Raw genomic sequence first — 18,319 nt, forward strand, 5'->3', positions numbered from 1 at the left:
AAATGTTTTTACAGTGTTGATGAGCAGAGGGATCTTGGGGTCCAAGTTCATATCTCCCTGAAAGTGGCTACACAGGTTGATAAGGTGGTTAAGAAGGCTTATGGCATGCTTGCCTTTATTAGTTGAGGCATTGAGTTCAAAAGTCAGGAAGTTCTGTTGAAGCTTTATTAAACACTAGTTAGGCAGCATTTGGAGTATTGCAGACAGTTCTAGTCAAGACTTTGGAGAGGGTGCAGAAGAGGTTTACCAGGAGATTGCCTGGATTAGAGGGCATGTGGCATAATGATAGTATAATGCGGTATAATGATAACTATTTTCTCTGGAATAGTAGAGGCAGAGGGGAGATTTGATAAAGGTTTATATGAGATTATGAGAGGCAGATAGAGTAGACAGACAGCATCTTTTTCCCAGGGTTGAAATGTCCAATACCAGAGGGCATGCATTTAAGGTGAGAGGGGGTAATTTCAAAGGAGATGTGAAGGGCAAGTTTTATTTCATTTTTATTTTATTTTATTTTATTTATTTATTTTACAGAGAATGGTGGGTGCCTGGGGTAGCGGTAGAGGCAGAAACATTAGGGACTTGATGTTTAGATCAGCACATGGATGTGAGGAAAATGGAAGGATATGGACATTGTGAAGGCAGAAGGGATCAAATTAGTTCAGACATTTGATTACTACTCTATTTGGTCTGGCATAACCACAACCAAGGCCCTGTTCATAGAGTTATAGAATACTACAGCACAGAAACAGGGCATTCAGCCCACTTAGTCTGTGCCAAACTATTAACCTGCTTAGCTCTACTAACCTGCATCCAGATCATAGCCCCCCATACCTCTTCCATCCATGTATCTATCCAAGTTTCTCTTAAATGTTGAAATCAACCCTGCATCCACCACTTCTACTGGCAGCTCATTCCACACTCTCAACACCCACTGAGTGAAGTTACCCCCTCATGTTCTCCTTAAATATTTCACCTTTCACCCTTAACCCATGACCTCCAGTTCTAGTCTCACCCAACCTCAGTGGAAAAACCCCATCTATACCCCTCATAATTTTGTATACCTCTATCAAATCTCCCCTCAATCTTCTACGTTCATGGGAATAAAGTCCCAAACTATTTAATCTTTCCCTCTCACTCAGATCAAGTTCCAGCAACATCCTTGTAAATGTTCTCTGTACTCTTTTAATCTTAATTACATCTTTCCTGTACATAGGTGACCAAAACTTAAAATTAGGCCTCACCAAAGTCTTATACAATTTCAACGTAACATCCCAACTCCTGTACTCGGTACATTGATTTATGAAGGCCAATGTGCCAAAAGCTTTCTCTACAACCTTATCTACTTGTGATGCCACTTTCAAGGAATTATGATCTGCATTCCCAGATCCCTTTGACCTACCACACTCAATGCCGTAGTGCTCACCATGCAAGACATACCTTGGTATTCCAACAGCCATTTTTCAACCCATTTCACTAGTTGGTCCAGATCCCACTGCAAGCTTTGAGAGTCCTTTTACTGCCCAGTACACCCGCAATCTTGGTGTCACCTGCAAATTTACTGATGCAGTTTACCATATTATTGTCCTGATCATTGATGTTGATGACAAATAACAACAGACCCAGCATTGATCCCTGCAGCACACCACCAGTCACAGGCCTCCAATCTGAGAGGGAGCCATCTACAACCACACTCTGGCTTCTTCCGCGAAGCCAATGATTGAACTTCTTGACCAAAATCCCATGCGGGTCCTTGTCAAAGGCCTTGCTAAAGCCCATGTAGGAAACATCCAATACCTCGACTTCAACAACTATCCTCAAAAGACTCCATAAGGTTGGTTAGAGACGACTTAGCACACACAAAGCCATGCTATATTTTTCTGTCTATCCAAATACTTGTATTTGGTCCCTTCGAATACCTTCCAATTACTTTTCCAATACTAATGTCAAGTTCAACTGCCTATAATTTTCCAGCACCTCACCATTGGCTAAGTATGTTTTTAATATCTCTGCTAGGGCCCCTGTAGTTTCTGCACTAGCCTCCCACAGGGTGCAAGGGAACAGGAACAACATATTGTCAAACCTGAGGGATTTATCCACCCCAATTTGTCTCAATGACAGCAAGCATCTCTTCCTCTGCAATCTGAATAGGGCCCCTTCTCCCACATGCAATTTTCTACCTTACAAGATTTTATATTCTTTTATTGTCTGTGCAACATTAGGCCATCATATACAAGCTAAAACAACTGCTAAATACTTCTGCTATTTTGCTGCATTTGGCAGTGATTAGCATATGGTTACTGATTTTTAGTTTTTGTTATGCATCAGAAGCCAGAGAAAAGCTGACATGTGAATGATAAGCAAATAGATGATACACCGCTCCACACAGATCTTTTACTTATTTCACCAAAGATCGTTACCTTGTTTGATCCCTGAAGATCGTTGGTTTGCTCAGGGATCAGAACAATGAAATATTGAGACACAAGATGAGTGGCCACCAGGTTGTCGAGGTTTAGACCTTTATATAAAATAAACATATTAGTATTTTATAGATAATGGAAATGTCCTTTCTAGTATCCATCTACTTTGTCAAGAAACAGTAGAATTGGTTCCAATGCCCATCAAGATACCCAAAAATTTATACTTGTGCATGTGTTGCCTAATCTCAAACCCTGTTTATGAGTTACAAGTTGATCAAAAGGACCTAACCTCAAACAGACTTACTGATGGAAACAAATCAACACATAATGGCTGTCCTTCCCTAATCCATCTTCCTCATTCATTTCCCTGTAAAGCCCACATTTCCTTTACAATTATTTTATCCCTCAGACTGAAATTAGATCAGAGGCTGCTTCAATGCAGTGGATATTCTTTCAAAGAGAATCCTACAGTAGTGTGCACAAGTCTTAAGCACGTATATATAGCTAGGGTGCCTCAGACTTTTACACTGTACTGTATTTGTAAACGTGGAGTGGAAAGTGAATTTGTGAATCTAGTGGGACCAGAGGATGTTGGGAATGGTAAGGGTGGAGCACTGCAGGAGGGCTATGGGACCGGTGGCAAACAGGGGTGGGGAGGCGGCACGGGTGCAGACATGCCCAGCTGCGAGAGATACTAGGCAAGGTCATCTGTTTCCAAAAAATTGGTTTATTGATCATTACAAAATGTCTCTCTGGTGCTTCCCACTTCCTCCCCTCTCCCTTCCCCTTTTCCCAACCCCTCTTCCCACATACACTCCAGAACAGAAACCTGTATCAGAATCAGGTTTTTCATTACTCACATATGTCATGAAATTTGTTGTTTTTTTGTGGCAGCAGTACAGTACAATACATAAAATTACTACAATACTGTGCAAAGTCTTAGGCACCCTAGCTATATACATGTGCCCAAGACATTTGCATCCAGTACTGTACCTACCGACACAGTACTTCAACCTTGGACCAACCTACACCACATGCTTCCTCAACATTATTCCAGCACATTTCCTGATAACTGTAGGGTTGGGTAGGCTAGGACTGAGATGAGGAGAACCTTCTTTATGTAGAGGGTATCAAATTGTTGGAATTCTCTATTGCAGGGAAATGAGACAATCATTGATTGCATTCAAACGAGGTTGATGGATTTCTGAATGTTAAATGAATCCACAACCCCTTTCTCTTTTAGTTAGCTTTTTTCAAAGACCAAAATACATTTGCCTCCTTTCTTTTCAGGGTTACATATCTAGACCCTAACCATCTGATAATGAACTACAATACAAGACATAAGGCATAGAAGCAGAATTAGGCCAACCCAGCGAATACCCCATCAGGTCTGTTCCATCATCTGATATTGACTGATTTATTATCTCTCTAAACCCCACTCCCCCATCTTCTCCCCGTAACCTTTGACACCCTTCCTAATCAAGAATCTATCAATTTCCACTTTAAATATACCCAATGACATGGCCAACTGTAGCAATGACTTCCACAGATTCACCACCCTCTGGCTGAAGAAATTATTCCTCATCCGTTTTAAAGGGACATCCTTGCATTCTGAGGCTACCCCACCCCCCATCCCCAGTCCTAGACCTCCCCCTATAGGAAACATCCTCCCCATGTCCACCGTCCAGGACTTTCAATATGCCACAAGTCTGAATGAGATCCCCCTCACTTTTCTAAACTCCAGCAAGTACAGGCCCAGAGCCATGAAATGCTCCTCGTATGTTAACCATTTCATTGCTAGAATCATTCTTGTGAACATCCTCTGGACCCTCTCCAATGTCAGCACATCTTTTTAGATAAGGATCCAAAACTGCTCTCAATATTCCACATGCAATCTGACCAATGCCTTATAAAGCTTTAGCATTACATCTTTGCTTTTATATTCTAGTGACTGTGGTGGAGTTCACGGTCTCATTTAATCTTTCTCAACCTCCCCAGTACCTAAGCATTGTTATCTTGCACCTTTCTTCTTTCTTCTGTGTTCTCAAATGTCTGGAGACCACATTTTACACATGGCGAAGTCGTAAGACTTCTTCTAGCCTCCCTTCAAATCTGCCTGTTAGGTCCAATACTACAAGACAGTTTCATGTTTGTTAATTGAAACATCTCAATAAAGCACTTTGACAATGAAAAATCAGGAGGCTGGGACTTAATTCCAACTCTCCACATCAGCAACTGTGAAACTACTCCCATCATGTAACCTGGCGCTCACATGTGACCTGGAGCTCCTCTGGTCACATTTAATCATTGCAGTTGTATTACTGAGAGACAGTGATAATAATAATACAGTCGGCCCTCCTCATCTGCGAGTTCCGCATGCGCAAATTCAACCAACTGCGAATCGAGAAAACCCGGAAGTGCTCTTCCAGCACTTGTTGTTCGAGCATGTACAGACTTCTTTTTCTTGTCATTATTCCCTAAACAATGCAGTATAACAACTATCTACATAGCATTTACATTGTATTAGGTATTATAAGTAATCTAGAGATGATTTAAAGTACACAGGAGGATGTGCGTAGGTTATCGTGGATTGGGATCGAGAAAAAAACGAATTTCTCTTACTAAGTTGGAACAGGTACATCTGGTATTATTTAGCGTCAGTTAGTCAAACATTTGTCTTAGTATATATTTTATCTTTCTATGCATATAAAACACTTAAGAAATGTATGTCTCAGCGCCGGGCTCGGGAATGGAAATTCCCGAGTTCAATCCAGTGACAGGTCACTCCTGAGCGCGCTCTCCATCCGTGCCGGGTTGATGTGGAAGATCAAAAACCCAAAACCCAATAATTAAACCACTGTGTTGCTTAGTAATAATTGTAGCTTTCATTGGGGCAGGGCCTTTTTCACTTTATCCTTTAAAATTGTTCCGACCGTTGACTGACTGTAGTCTAACGCTTTTCCAATGACTGACGGCGTTTCACCTCTTCCCGATCACTTTATTATTTCCACTTTATTTTCAACCGTTTTTGTGAACAGAAACACAGCAGATTCAGAGTTCCACCACCGGGTCCTAATGTTCACCACATTGAGACAGGTTAAATAAGGTCTGGGGTTCTGCTGGGTCCTAAGGGACAGGTTGAATAAGGGACTTGTGCATCCGCATTTTTTGGTATCCGCGAGGGGTCCGGGAACCAATCCCTTGCGGATAAGGAGGGTCGACTGTAATAGTAAATCAGTTTCTGGAAAACTACATGGGCTGAAGGGCCATTTAGTTAAGAAGCTAAATTGTGACTATTGGACAATGAATTCTCATTTTTACAGTTGTGTCTGAAAATCCACGACAAAAATTCTAGCTGCAAGATAAACAACATCTAATAAGTTAGGGGTGTTTACAGTGGAAATGCTGGCAGTGTTGGTTGCGTTGCAATGGGTGCAGAAAGCCAGACAAGCCAAAGCATTGATATGTTCAGATTCATCCTCAGTTCTAGCAAGTTTAAGGTCTTTTCACACAAACAGTCGGCAAGATGTACTTTATGAAGTCCTTCAGTTAGTTACAAGAATTGCAAATCAGGGAGGTCAGGTAAAAATTCTATGGGTTCCAGCACATGTAGGGGTGAAGGGGAATGAGAGGGTGGATGAGTTGGCAAAGAGGGCGTTAAAGAAAGAAAAGGTGGAAATGCACATTAGTATCAGTAAAGCAGAGGTTAAGTGTGTAATCTGGGAAAAAGTCAACCGAATGTGGGACAGGGAGGGGAAAGGGAGGCATTTATATCAAATACAAAAGAGTGTTGCAGTTACTAGGGTAGGTAATGGAAACAGAAGAGAGGAAATTGTGTGGACTAGGTTAAGGCTGGGGCATTGTGCATTAAACAAAACATTGAAAATGATAGGGAAACACCAGACAGGATTGTGTGAGGAATGTCAGGAAGAGGAGTCAGTAGAACATGTAGTTCTGAGTTGCAGGAAGTATGGGATACAGAGAGAGATGATGAGAAATAAATTAAGGGAGTTGGGGATGCAGGAATTCACATTAAAAGGGTTGCTAGGCATGGGTGAGAGAGCACAAGTCCGGGTATTTTTAGCGTTTTTAAGGGGTACAGGGGTTTTTTTTTATAGAATATGACGAATAAACAGGAATAGGATACTAGGATGGTCAAAGATGGGAGGGTGAAGTGTAGGTTTGTGTGTATATATATATATATATATATATATATATATATATATATATATATATATATATATATATATATATATGTGTGTGTGTGTGTGTGTGTGTGTGTGCGCGATTGGGTGAAGGGATTTAGAATGTATGTCTAGTGCACATTCTGGAGCAGAGGGTGGTGGTAATGCACCATTAAGCTGGATGCCAACCGCCGTAAAACAAGATACAGACAGACAGACAGAACAACCTTAGAAATTTTTAGCTTTTACTCTTCCACTACAGAAATGAATGTTGACTCTTGAGCTTACCATCTATCACCTCTTCCTCATTCAATGGCTTTCCCTCTCCGGGAACAAGAATGACCAGTGGGATTGCAGGATTTAAAGGTTTTGCTTGTAACAGCTGCTTGATTTGAAGCATAGCAGAGAGCCAGTAGACTTCCTCTTCATCCTGGTCTGAGCCTTCCACACGTGCTGGGAGTAAGAGAATCAGGGCTGTTGTCCCCAGAAGTTCTTTGCGCTGTTCCATTGCATCTATGTTTGTTTCACTCAGTGGGCCTCTGGTCACCTGTTGAGAGAGACACATACCACTAATTATGGAGCAGGACCCATGCTGTTTGCAGCAGTAATTTCCCACTCCTCTACTCTTACCGTAACCACCTTTTGATGACTATGACTGAATTTGTATTTGCCACACAAGCAAGCAATGAATGGCAGGTCCTTACCACTTGTCATACAAGGCACCTTTCCTTATGTTGCCACAGTTCTTTGCCATTCACTTTAAATCTATGCCCTCCGTTTATCAACTTTTCACTTTATTCTATTGAAAGCTATGTTATCTTTTCTTTGCCTCTTCTGTTCAAAGGAGGGCAACCTCATTTAAAGTTATCACAATTATGTAAAATTAATCCCCTGTCTCAAAAGCATTTATATACCTCCTCATTTTACTGAATGTATAGACTAGGCACAGTATTCTGCATAGGACCAAACTAACAAATTAAATGTTGAGCTCCTCTATAGCTCTGCTGTTCAATGATTAAAAATTTTAAGGCCTACTATAAATCCCAAGTACTTATTAACTACTGCTAAACTGCCCTGTTATCGCAAAGATTCGTCAATAAGCACTCTTGATTACACAGTTGGTATTTATTCCCCAAATGTCTGCCCCTCCAGATCGGCTGACCAATCAGGAGGGATGGACTATGGAGGTATAAATACCAATGGTCTAGACATACCCAGGCATCATCCCTGGAGAAGACAGCAGAGTTTGTCATTGAAATATCGGTTATAATCGATCCTGTACCCAGCTGGAAGTCATAGGAGAGCTTATTCATCATATATGCTGGGAAAGCACTAGTTCCTTCTCTTTTCATTCTTGACATTATTCTCATGAACTCCTCTGAATTCTCTCCAATGTCACCACATGCTTTCTTAGATGTGGGGCCCACTGAGTGATATATACCATATACCACATAACGCTACCCCTTTATTCTTTGTGAAAATATCTTCCCTCTGATACATTGCTCTTTGAATTTCACCTGTTTATAACTGCCAATTCCAACGACTTCTTGGCCGTCCACTTGATATTTATAATCGGAAATTAATATCTGCTGTTCGGAATCTTTTTAACAGGGCAGTAGAGTGTTCTACATGATAACAAAGCTCTTACCTTCCAACAAAATGCATTGGTAAGCTAAATATATTTAGAGTTAAACTGTATAAGTGATTTAGAGATTTAGCTGTCCTTATACCCAAACTACAGAAAGTTCACATGCAGGAACGGCATGCAACCAGCAAGTTAATTGCTGTGATGTCATTATAGAAAGGAGGTTGAAATACCAGGGTCCAGTGTTTTAGTATTTTGAAGAGACCACGTACACAGCACTCCGTACAGTTTCAGTCTACCAAGCCAAGCAAAGATATGCTTGTGTTAGAGTTGTGACTTGAAGGGAGTTGTCATATTCAGGAACAGTGCAGGTTGGGCTGATAAAGTCCCTGGCATTTAGAAGAATAAGAAGGAATCTAACTGAAGTAAAGACAATCTGGAGAGGAACCAACAACACTGATGACCATTTCACCTGCTTGAACAAGTAGACATCGTCTCAAAACAAGAGTGCAGTTACTTGGAACTAAAATGAAACAGTAATTTCTTCACTGTCAGAAAGCATTCGGAATCATTTATTCTAGAGGGCTGTAGATATTCTAAGTATTGTCATGACTGAGAACAGTAAGACTTCTAGAAACCAAATGGATCACAGGATTCAGAGAAAGGGTGAGAAGGAGTTGATAAATTTCAATTTTGATCTTAATGAATGGGAGTAGTAGGCTTAAAAGATCAAAAGTATGGAATATATACATTTGGTATGTTACCAAAGAATCTAGCAAGTTTCTACAGATGTACCACAGAGAGCATTCTAGCATTCTAACTCGTTGCATCACTGTCTGGTGGGGGGGGGGGGGGTGCAGAGCACAGATTAGAAAAAGCAGCACAGGGTTGCAAACTCAAATCTCCTCCACAGGCACTAGCCTCCCCACTAGAGAACATCATCAAACAGATGGCATCCATCATTAAGGACATTCTCTCTTCTCATTGCTTCCATCAGGACAGAGTACAGGTAGGAGCCTGAAGACACACACTCAATGCTTTAGCAACAGCTTCCTTTCTGCCTCAGATGTTGAAAGGATAATGAACCAGTCCATAAACATTGCCTCACCATGTTTACTCTCTTTTCGCATCACTTATCAAATTTAATTTACATAGACGTTTATTATAATTTATAGTATTTTGATGTACTGCTGCCTTAAAAGGACAAATTTCATGGCATATGTCAGTGATATTAAATCTGATTCTCGCTCTACTCCTGTACCTCACAAGTGTGCATCTGGGGGCCCTTACCTTGACACAGATGTACACAAGCTCACTGATTCCTTCATTTCTGTTGACAGCTTTGCACTGGTATGTCTGAATTACATTGTCTGCATCACTGCTGAGATCCTCCACGCATTCATTTCCTCGGAACTTGGCCTTCAGCCAATCAATCAAAATTCTGAAGGGTATTTAACCAGAAATAATTTCATAAAGAGTTAGCAACATTAACATTTAACATCTTTAAAAATGATAAATAAACTGTGACATGTTAAAACAATGCTCATGGTTCTCTGGCAATTCTTTAATTCCAATTTGTTTTGAAGTATTAACACACACAATATTCTGCAATGATTGCTATAACAATGCGCCTTTGATTCAACTTCAGCAGCACTTTAAATTTTAAATCACCAGCTTATAACATGCTAGTATTCTAATACTGCTTAACTGCTGAGTCAAACAAAATAAAGAAACCTTATTTAATTTTTATATATTTCTTATTGTATTTTTTTTATGTTTTTTACTATTTTGCTGCTGCAAAACAACAAATTTAACGACACTCAGTGGCCACTTTATAAAGTGCATCTGCTTATTAATGTAAATATCTAACCAGCCAATCATGTGGCAGGAACTCAATGCATAAAAGCATGTAGACATGGTTAGGAGCTTCAGATGTTTCTCAGAACAAACATCAGAGTAGGGAAGAAATGTGATCTAGTGACTTTGACCATGGAATGATTGTTGGTGTCATCTGGGGTGGTTGAGTATCTCAGGAACTGCTGATCTCCTGGGGTTTCCACACACAAAAGTCTCTAGAGTTTACACAGAATGGGGCAAAAAAACAAACAAACAAAAAAAAAATCCAGTGAGCAGCAGTTCTGTGGGGAAAAACAACTTGTTAATGAGAGAGATCAGAGGAGGATATCCAGACTGGTTCAAGCTGACAGTAACTCAAATAACCAATCATTACAACAGTGTGCAGCAGAGCATTCTAGTCACCCATGTTGAACCTTGAAGAAGATGGGCTACAACAACAGAAGACCACAGACGTACAGTCACTGGCCACTTTACTAGGTACAGGAGGTACCTAATAAAATGTCCACTGAGTGTATGTCAATGATACTTAACCTGATTCTGATTTGGAGTGAAGAGGAAGTCACCGGCTGGTATCACACTTGCCAAACGTTCCACTCAGTAATGGTATTTAAACTAAGTGAATGGATAATGTTTCAATGGTGAATATCACTCACTACTCATTTTCATATATTAAAAAGTTTTACAATAGGAATGTTCCTGCAGTGTTTCATTTGGTTAAAACAGTATATTATTGCCAAACAGCAGAGCACAACCAAGGACAGCTATGAGACTGACAGGATGGAGGACTATTCTGTTCATCACCAAGTTGACTGTTCCCAAATGTGGCCTTGAGGTAAATCACAGATTCACCTTCCCAGTTGAGGACTGGTGTCTGAGTGGTCTGTCTGGCAAATGGCTGCCGGTTAAAAGCTGAATGGGGTATAGCCACATCTTCCCAACGGGATGAGCAGCTGGAGTCAGCAAGAAACTGGATGCTAACAAAACATATTATTAAACAAATCACTGTATGAATTTATACGTTTCTTCTAACCTGTTGGTCTCACCAGGTCCACATTCTTCATCACTTGGCAAAAGTAGTACCACCTTCCAGAAGATTCTTTTCTGACGAATTGGGAAGCTTTCGGCAACCAATGTAAACAAATCCAGAGGGCTCCAGGCAGCCTGACTACAAGATAATTTTCAGAGTTAAGATGGCCTCTATTCTTCTTTCTGACCCTACCCAACAGATATTCTTTCTTCCATTAAAAGTTCTCAATGCAAGTGTAAGTGCAAAATGCATGTAATACAAGGCAGAATGCAGCAGCATTAATAATAAGTGACTCAAAAATAATGTCTTCCATGCTGTGAATCCTAATCTGTCCTCACCTAATCAACTTGAAGCTCCCAAACTGCATCTAAGCTTTACCAGCACACATTACCCAAGAAGTTGTTAAAACAAATATGCTAAAACCAGCCACTTACAATGTAACGAACAACATTCGAAGGTGGAAAGGGGTGCAGAGAATGCAAGATGATCCAAAACATCATCTCCTGGTAGCTAACATTAATGAAAAGGAGTCAGCTCGCTGTCAGCTGTAAACATTGTTGTACTTCACATCTCAGCGCGGACATGAAACAAATATAAGGACCAGCAGGGCTATCCTCAGAATCCTGTCAACATAAAAACCCTCACAGCTAATACAAAACAATATGGATCACACAGCTAACCACCTGAGATCTCTCACCCTGCTTCCTTCAAGGACTTGACTCCATTCTCCCACTTTCTCAGTCCCTTGTGTATCTGTTACAATGACACCATTTCCCACATCAGTGCTTCCAAGTTATTTTCCTCAATTATAGTTTCCCTTCCAACCGCATTGCCAGGATCCTCAAAGACATCAGCTCCATATGCCTGGGCTCAGCCCATATCCCTCTAAACCTTTCCTGCGTAATCGTGCCTTCCCCTGATCATTTCTGGCAGCTTGTTCTACACACCCACTATACTTTGTGAAAACATTGCCCCTCACAGCCCCTTTAAATTTTTCCCTCACACTTTAACATATGTGCTCCAAGTTTTAAACTCTTCTAAAGACAGTGAACATCCACATTATCCATGTTCCTCATGATTTTATATACCTCTTTCAAATTACCCCTCAGTCTCCACACTTCAATCCCACTCTATCTAGTCTCTCCTTGCAATACAAACCTTCCAGACTCAGTAACATCCTGTGAACCTTTTCTGCACCATTTTCAGTTAAGGACATCCTTCCCATAGTATACCAACCAAAATTACACAGAACTCTCCAAGTGCGGTCTCGACAATGTTTTATACAATTGTAAGATGATATCCCAACTCCTGCAATCAATGCCCTGACTGATGAAAGCAAGCATGAAAAACAACTTCACCAACTGTCTTCCTGTGTCACCACTTTCAGTGAACTATGTGCTTATACCCTTGAGGTCTCTCCATTTTACAATATCCAATGATGACAATGCATATGCTTTGCTGACAATGCTTTCTGGGACACCTTCAGATCATGAAAGAAATATACAATGGAAAGACTTTTTAAAATTAATTCTTTTACCCGAGGAGCTGTTGATAGAAATTCTGAACTCTAATTTGATGAGCAATCTCCTTCCTCCTCTGAAGCAACCTGCAACAGAAGAGAAAGAAAACGTTTTTTCATAGATCAGGCTTGTCTTTTCTCATCACATCATAACATGATCCGTTCTGCATTAGGGCCATTGGTAACCATAAACGCCACACAATTAGCCTTCACAGCAAATAATCAGATGGTCAGAAACATTTAATATTTGCAGCTCTTTGACCTACACCAATCTACAAAGGAGTAGGTTGCAAGTGTCCACCAAAGATAAAGTCCCAGATTAAGTTCTCTGATCACACTCCTCCCGTGTAGTTCGTTCTTTGCTCCATATTCCAGTATCCACAGACTCTTGCAAGTTGGTAACTTGGTTATGCATGTCTTTGCATTTTTAAGTACGTATAAATAGGAAAATGGAGGTTGCAGGAATAGGATGGAGAAACATGAATGACAGGACTGCTCCAATTCAGAACTGGCTTGTCTATAGAAGTGCCGGCTAGCGGCATGGTGGCGTAGTGGCATCGATGCCGGACTTCAGAGCGAAGGCTCCCAAGTTCGAATCCAGCCAGCTCCCTTGCACCCTTTCCATCCGTGCTGGGTTGAGCATCAAGCTAGCAACTCGGCCTTGTAAAAATAAGAAAGCCTGCTAAAAAAAAAATGCTGTCATAGATGGCATCCCGATGACTCCATTCAGAGTTAAGGGCTTTCTTCTTCTTGTCTACAGAAGAGAAGAGTAGTGCTCCATAGGTCTTATTCTGGTTCGAGGTCCATAACTAGTAGTGTTCCACAGGGATCCATATTGAGGTGTGTGTGCATGCAATATACAGCAGCAACACTTGTGTAATGAGTATATATATATATATATATATATATATATACACACACACACACACATACACAACTAGCTTGAATGAAAATGTGGATGGGTGGGTTATTAGTTTGCAGATGACGTGAAGAACGGTGATGTTGTGGATAGTGTGAAAGGTTGCCAAATGATACAGAGAGGTATAGAATATTTGCAGATTATGGGTGGAAGATGACAGGCGGAGTTTAATGTAAACACAAGAGATTCTGCAGATGCTGTAAATATAGAGTAACACACACAAAATGCTGGAGGAACTTAGCAGGTCAGACAGCATCGATGGAAAGGAATAGATTCAATGTTTCAAATGTCAATGAAGGGTCTTGGCCCGAAACATTGACTCTTTATTCCTTTCCATAAATGCTGTCTGAGCTGCTGAGTTTCTTCTGCATTTGGTGTGTGTTACAGGTAGAGGTTAATCTATCCAACTGTGAGTGTTACACTTTGCGAGATTAAATGTAAATGAAAAGTACACAGTTAATGGCAGGTTCCTTAACAGCATTGATGTAGAGGGATCTTGGGGTCCAAGTCCATAAGGCTCCCTGAAAGTGGTGCAGGCCTAATAACCTGCTTCTGTGCTAGAATGCGTGATACTATATTAGGTAGCATGATTACCGTGTACAAGAAATGCTGAGGCTGTCTTCTGGTGGTAGCTCTGGGCTCCTCTTTTGGGGACTCAGTTTGCAGCCAATGCCTACACTTCCGGGAGCTGCTGGGAACATCCACATTTGTTTTCTCAAGCGTTTCCGAGCCTCTGCTGTAGCTCTCCATCTAGAAAAACATTTGGAAATTAAGTAGAAATTTAAAGATATACAATTGTCAAGCTGTACTGTCTAACCACTTGCCCACCAACATCATGTCTTCCCTTCCTCCCTCAATTTCCGCTTACAAAATTTAAGACTAATTACAAAATGGGACCATTCCTCACTCAGTCAAGTGTGCACACACATTGTTGGCAGTCTGATTTTTTTTTTTAAATCAAAAGTTGCATCAAGTGGCCTATGTGCTGTTTCTCATAGAAATTCTAAATAGACTAATTGCTGGCTAAAGCACTGGTTAAACCGACAGAGTTAGATCCACTTTCAATTTACAGCACGAGCAATTCAATTCAAAGTTCCTGTGGTAATGGCCAAATAAGAGCCAATAGTTAACTGCATCTTTAATCTGGACCAATTTTTGAAAACTTTTACCATCCTCTATAATCCCTGCTCTACCCTTTTTGCACAGAACTCCCCCATGAATCAAAACTTGAACCTGCTGCATTCCTCTGTGACTCTGTCCCTGTTCTCTCTGCACAGGTGAATACAAAACCTTCAGTACCCAATTCTGATCACTCACCGCCGCCAAAGGATTTCCTATGATGCCTTTCTAGTTTATTTCCATACCACTAACATGGGGTGCCTCAAATGTACACCTTGGCCCAATTGTCATCTTTCATCTGTACAATGCCTCTATGCAACATCCTCCAAAAATGATAGGTTCTGCATGACCACTGACAACATCTAATTCCATGTCTCAATTGCCTTTCGATCGACCTGTCTCATTGTATGTTCTACCAAAGGTCTACTCTGCTTCTAAATTGTTAAGCCACAAAGAACAATAACACTGCATCCAAATGTTATGATTTGATATATACTGTGGTGAATAGAGATTCAATTGTTGCTTTAATCAGTCATAGAACCATACGGCATGGAAACAGGTCTTTCAGCCCATTGGTCATTTGGTAAGACCCTACATTGTAGGCTCGTCTAGAAAATTAAGATCCATGGGATCCATGGTGACTTGAGCACTTAAGATTCAGAATTGGTTGGTTAACAAAAGACAAAGGGTAGAGGCAAAGCTTGTCCAACCCTGGAACCCAACACTATTCCCTCACCACCAAAGCAGTTCCTCTCCTGAGGCAGAACCAGACCCTCCAGAACAGTTGCTTCCTATTTGATACTGGGCCGAGCCTACCACTTAACACCACCCAACCATAATGTCACCCTCTCTGCCCTTACTACAGCTCTTCTGCTCCTGAAAGCCACTCTCACTCTCCTACTACATGGGTATACTACCTTCAGTGATCAGAACAGATGGAGTGTGAATGCAATTAAAAACTCCACACATTCTGATTTCGTATCTTTCCACTAGAGTGGAGTGCCATTCTGACATATGGAAATTAGTTTGTGTGGTCATGCACTTTGATAGAAAGAATAAAGGTGTAGACTATTTTCTAAGAAGGGAGAAAATTCATAAATCAGAGGTGCAAAAGAACTAGGGAGCCCTCGGGGGGGGATTCCATGAATATTAACTTATAGGTTGAGTCGGTGGTAAGTATATTAAATACAATATTAGCATTCATTTTGAGTGGACTAGAATATAAAGGCAAATATATAAAGCTGAGGCATTATAAAGGTATTGGTCAGTCCACATGGAGTATTATAGGCAGCTTTGAGGTACTTTCTAAGAAACAATGTGCTGGCATTGGATCCACAGGAGGTTCATGAAAATAATCCCAGGAATGAAAGGGTTAATTATGAGAAGCGTTTGATGGCTCTGGGTCTGTGCTTGCTGGAGTTCAGAAAAATGAAGAGGGATCTCATTGAAACCTATCGAATATTGAAAAGCCTAGATAGAGTGGACGTGGAGAGGATATTTCCTATAGAGAGGGAACCTAGGACCAAAGGACCTCAGAATAGCACATCCCTTTGGGAGGGATTTCTTCAACCAGAGGATAGTGAACCTGTGGAATTCACTGCCAAAGACTGTGGAGGCCAAGTCACTGGATATATTTTAAAAAAAGAGGTTGATAGTAAAGATGTCAAAGGGTATGGCAAGAAGGCAGGAAAATGGGATTGTGAGGGATAATAACTTAGCCATGATGGAATGGTAGAGCAGACTCAATGGGCCAAATGGCCTAATTCTGCTCCATGTCCTATCATAGGATTTGAAACATGAGCGCATTTCCTAGCATTTGTAAGCTTCATTGCACTGTCCTGGACGTCAGAACTCTATGTATGACATTTCTCTTACACTTACTTCTTCAAGTACTTGCAGAAACAATGAACTTGCTGCAGTGTCTCCTTCACAGCCTGGAAAATCTCACTCTCCAGTGTTTCTTTGATGAGGCAGCTACAGAGCTCTTTGGAACAGCGGTTGATTCGGGCTCTCCTGTCTTCCTCTCTTGCAAAGCTGCAGAAGTTAAGGTGAGAGGCTTAGCACCATTTGAAACTTCTTGGAAGTAAAAAGGGTACAATTCCAATACACAATTCAATTTAGATCAATATATATTATTGATCTAAATATTTTGCAATTCATTTCATTTACAACTACAACACACATGGTTCTACTAATTTGCTACTCTGTGATTCCCACTTTCCACCCAGCTGATCACAAACACTGGATCATAGTCATAGAAATTCCACACTTCCCTAGTGTCTCCAAAAGGCTATGATCACCTTAGCTCCTGAGTGGCGTATTTTCTAGCAGCATGTTCCACAACTTGATCTGTAAGCTCATCACATAGTGCTCGACTATAGCTGCTCTTCCACATCTCCCATTCCTGCTTCACTCTGCAACACACACAAAACATGAAACACAGATGAACACTTCACAGGTATGTTTTTTTCCCATCCACAACACATTCAAGTCAGAGATACCAATGACTGCCGCCCTCATACCGCTGGTAGCGATACATTTAGAGAGCACCTTCCAGGTGATAAATACTTCAAAATAATTTGAACTTTATGAAAAGTTTTTGACAAATTTTTGGCACAAATAACGCTAGAATATTAGGAATGTCTTATAAAGCGTTTTAAATCAGAGATGGCAGGGATTAAGGAACGAATGCAAGATGGTCATGCAGCAAAATTTAATGAAAACTGATTGTGAAGATGTCACTAACTACCTGGCCTGTTCAATCCTCCGCTTTTCATCTTCAATCCTCTGCCTTTCAGCCTGAACTTCCTCAGATGATGCTTCCTTCAACATCTCCGTGGTAACTTCGGCAATTAATTCCTCAGTGGACAGATTTGATATGCTAGAAAGAAAAATGATTTTGCCTTCAGTAAGCTGAGTGATGCTGGACCAGCGGGGAAAGTGGGCTGAAAAAATGACAAATGGAACTTAATGCAGACCGGTGTGAGTTGTTGCACTTTAGGATTACAAATCAGGGTAGGACTTACACAGTGAGTAACAGGGCACTGAAGAATTCAGTAGAACAGAGGGATCTGGGAATAGAGATCATAATTCCTTGAAAGTGGCGACATAGGTAGATAGGATCGTAAAGACAGCATTTGGCAGGAATTGGGATGTTACGTTGAAGTTGTACAAGGTGTTGGTGAGGCCTAACTAGGAGTATTGTGTGCAGTTCTGATCACTTACCGAAAGCAATCAATAAGGTTAAGAGAATACAGAAAAAGAATTACAATTACATTTTCGGTACTAAAGGACCTAAATTACAGGGAAAGGTTGAATAGGTTAGGACTTTATTTCTTGGAGCACAGGACAATGAGGGGAGATTTGATAGAGGTATACAAAATTATGAGTATAGATAAGGCAAATGCAAGCAGGCTTTTTCCACTGTGGTTGGGTGAGACTAGAATTAGAGATCATGGGTTAAGGCTGAAAGGTGAATGTTAAAGGGGAAACTGAGGGGGAATCTTCTTCACTCAAGAAGGCGGTGAGAGTGTGGAACAAGATGCCAGCTGAAGCAGTATATGTGCGTTCAAACGCGACATTTGAGAGCAGCTTGAATGGGAGGGGAGGGGTTTGTAGGGCAATGGTCCGCAAGCAGGTTGATGGAATTTGGCATAACATCAGTTCGGCATGGACTAGATGGTTTCAAA

General features: G+C 40.9%; 1 protein-coding gene across 3 annotated transcripts in view; it reads right to left on the minus strand.

Moving 5' to 3' along the window:
• The window catches only part of mcm3ap (minichromosome maintenance complex component 3 associated protein), an 86,747-nt gene that overhangs the window by 17,283 nt on the left and 51,145 nt on the right, over positions 1–18,319 (minus strand). For all 3 annotated transcript variants that reach the window (XM_072261176.1, XM_072261175.1, XM_072261174.1), the window contains 9 exons: positions 17,380–17,511; positions 16,931–17,044; positions 16,512–16,664; positions 14,106–14,261; positions 12,611–12,679; positions 11,077–11,211; positions 9,480–9,630; positions 6,893–7,151; positions 2,421–2,518 (listed from right to left, as the gene is read on the minus strand). In XM_072261176.1, the coding sequence (XP_072117277.1) occupies positions 2,421–2,518; positions 6,893–7,151; positions 9,480–9,630; positions 11,077–11,211; positions 12,611–12,679; positions 14,106–14,261; positions 16,512–16,664; positions 16,931–17,044; positions 17,380–17,511 (1,267 nt within the window). The remainder of the gene's footprint in view (positions 1–2,420; positions 2,519–6,892; positions 7,152–9,479; positions 9,631–11,076; positions 11,212–12,610; positions 12,680–14,105; positions 14,262–16,511; positions 16,665–16,930; positions 17,045–17,379; positions 17,512–18,319) is intronic.

The sequence above is a fragment of the Mobula birostris genome, chromosome 6 (assembly GCF_030028105.1).
Source record: "Mobula birostris isolate sMobBir1 chromosome 6, sMobBir1.hap1, whole genome shotgun sequence".
Lineage (NCBI taxonomy): Eukaryota > Metazoa > Chordata > Chondrichthyes > Myliobatiformes > Myliobatidae > Mobula > Mobula birostris.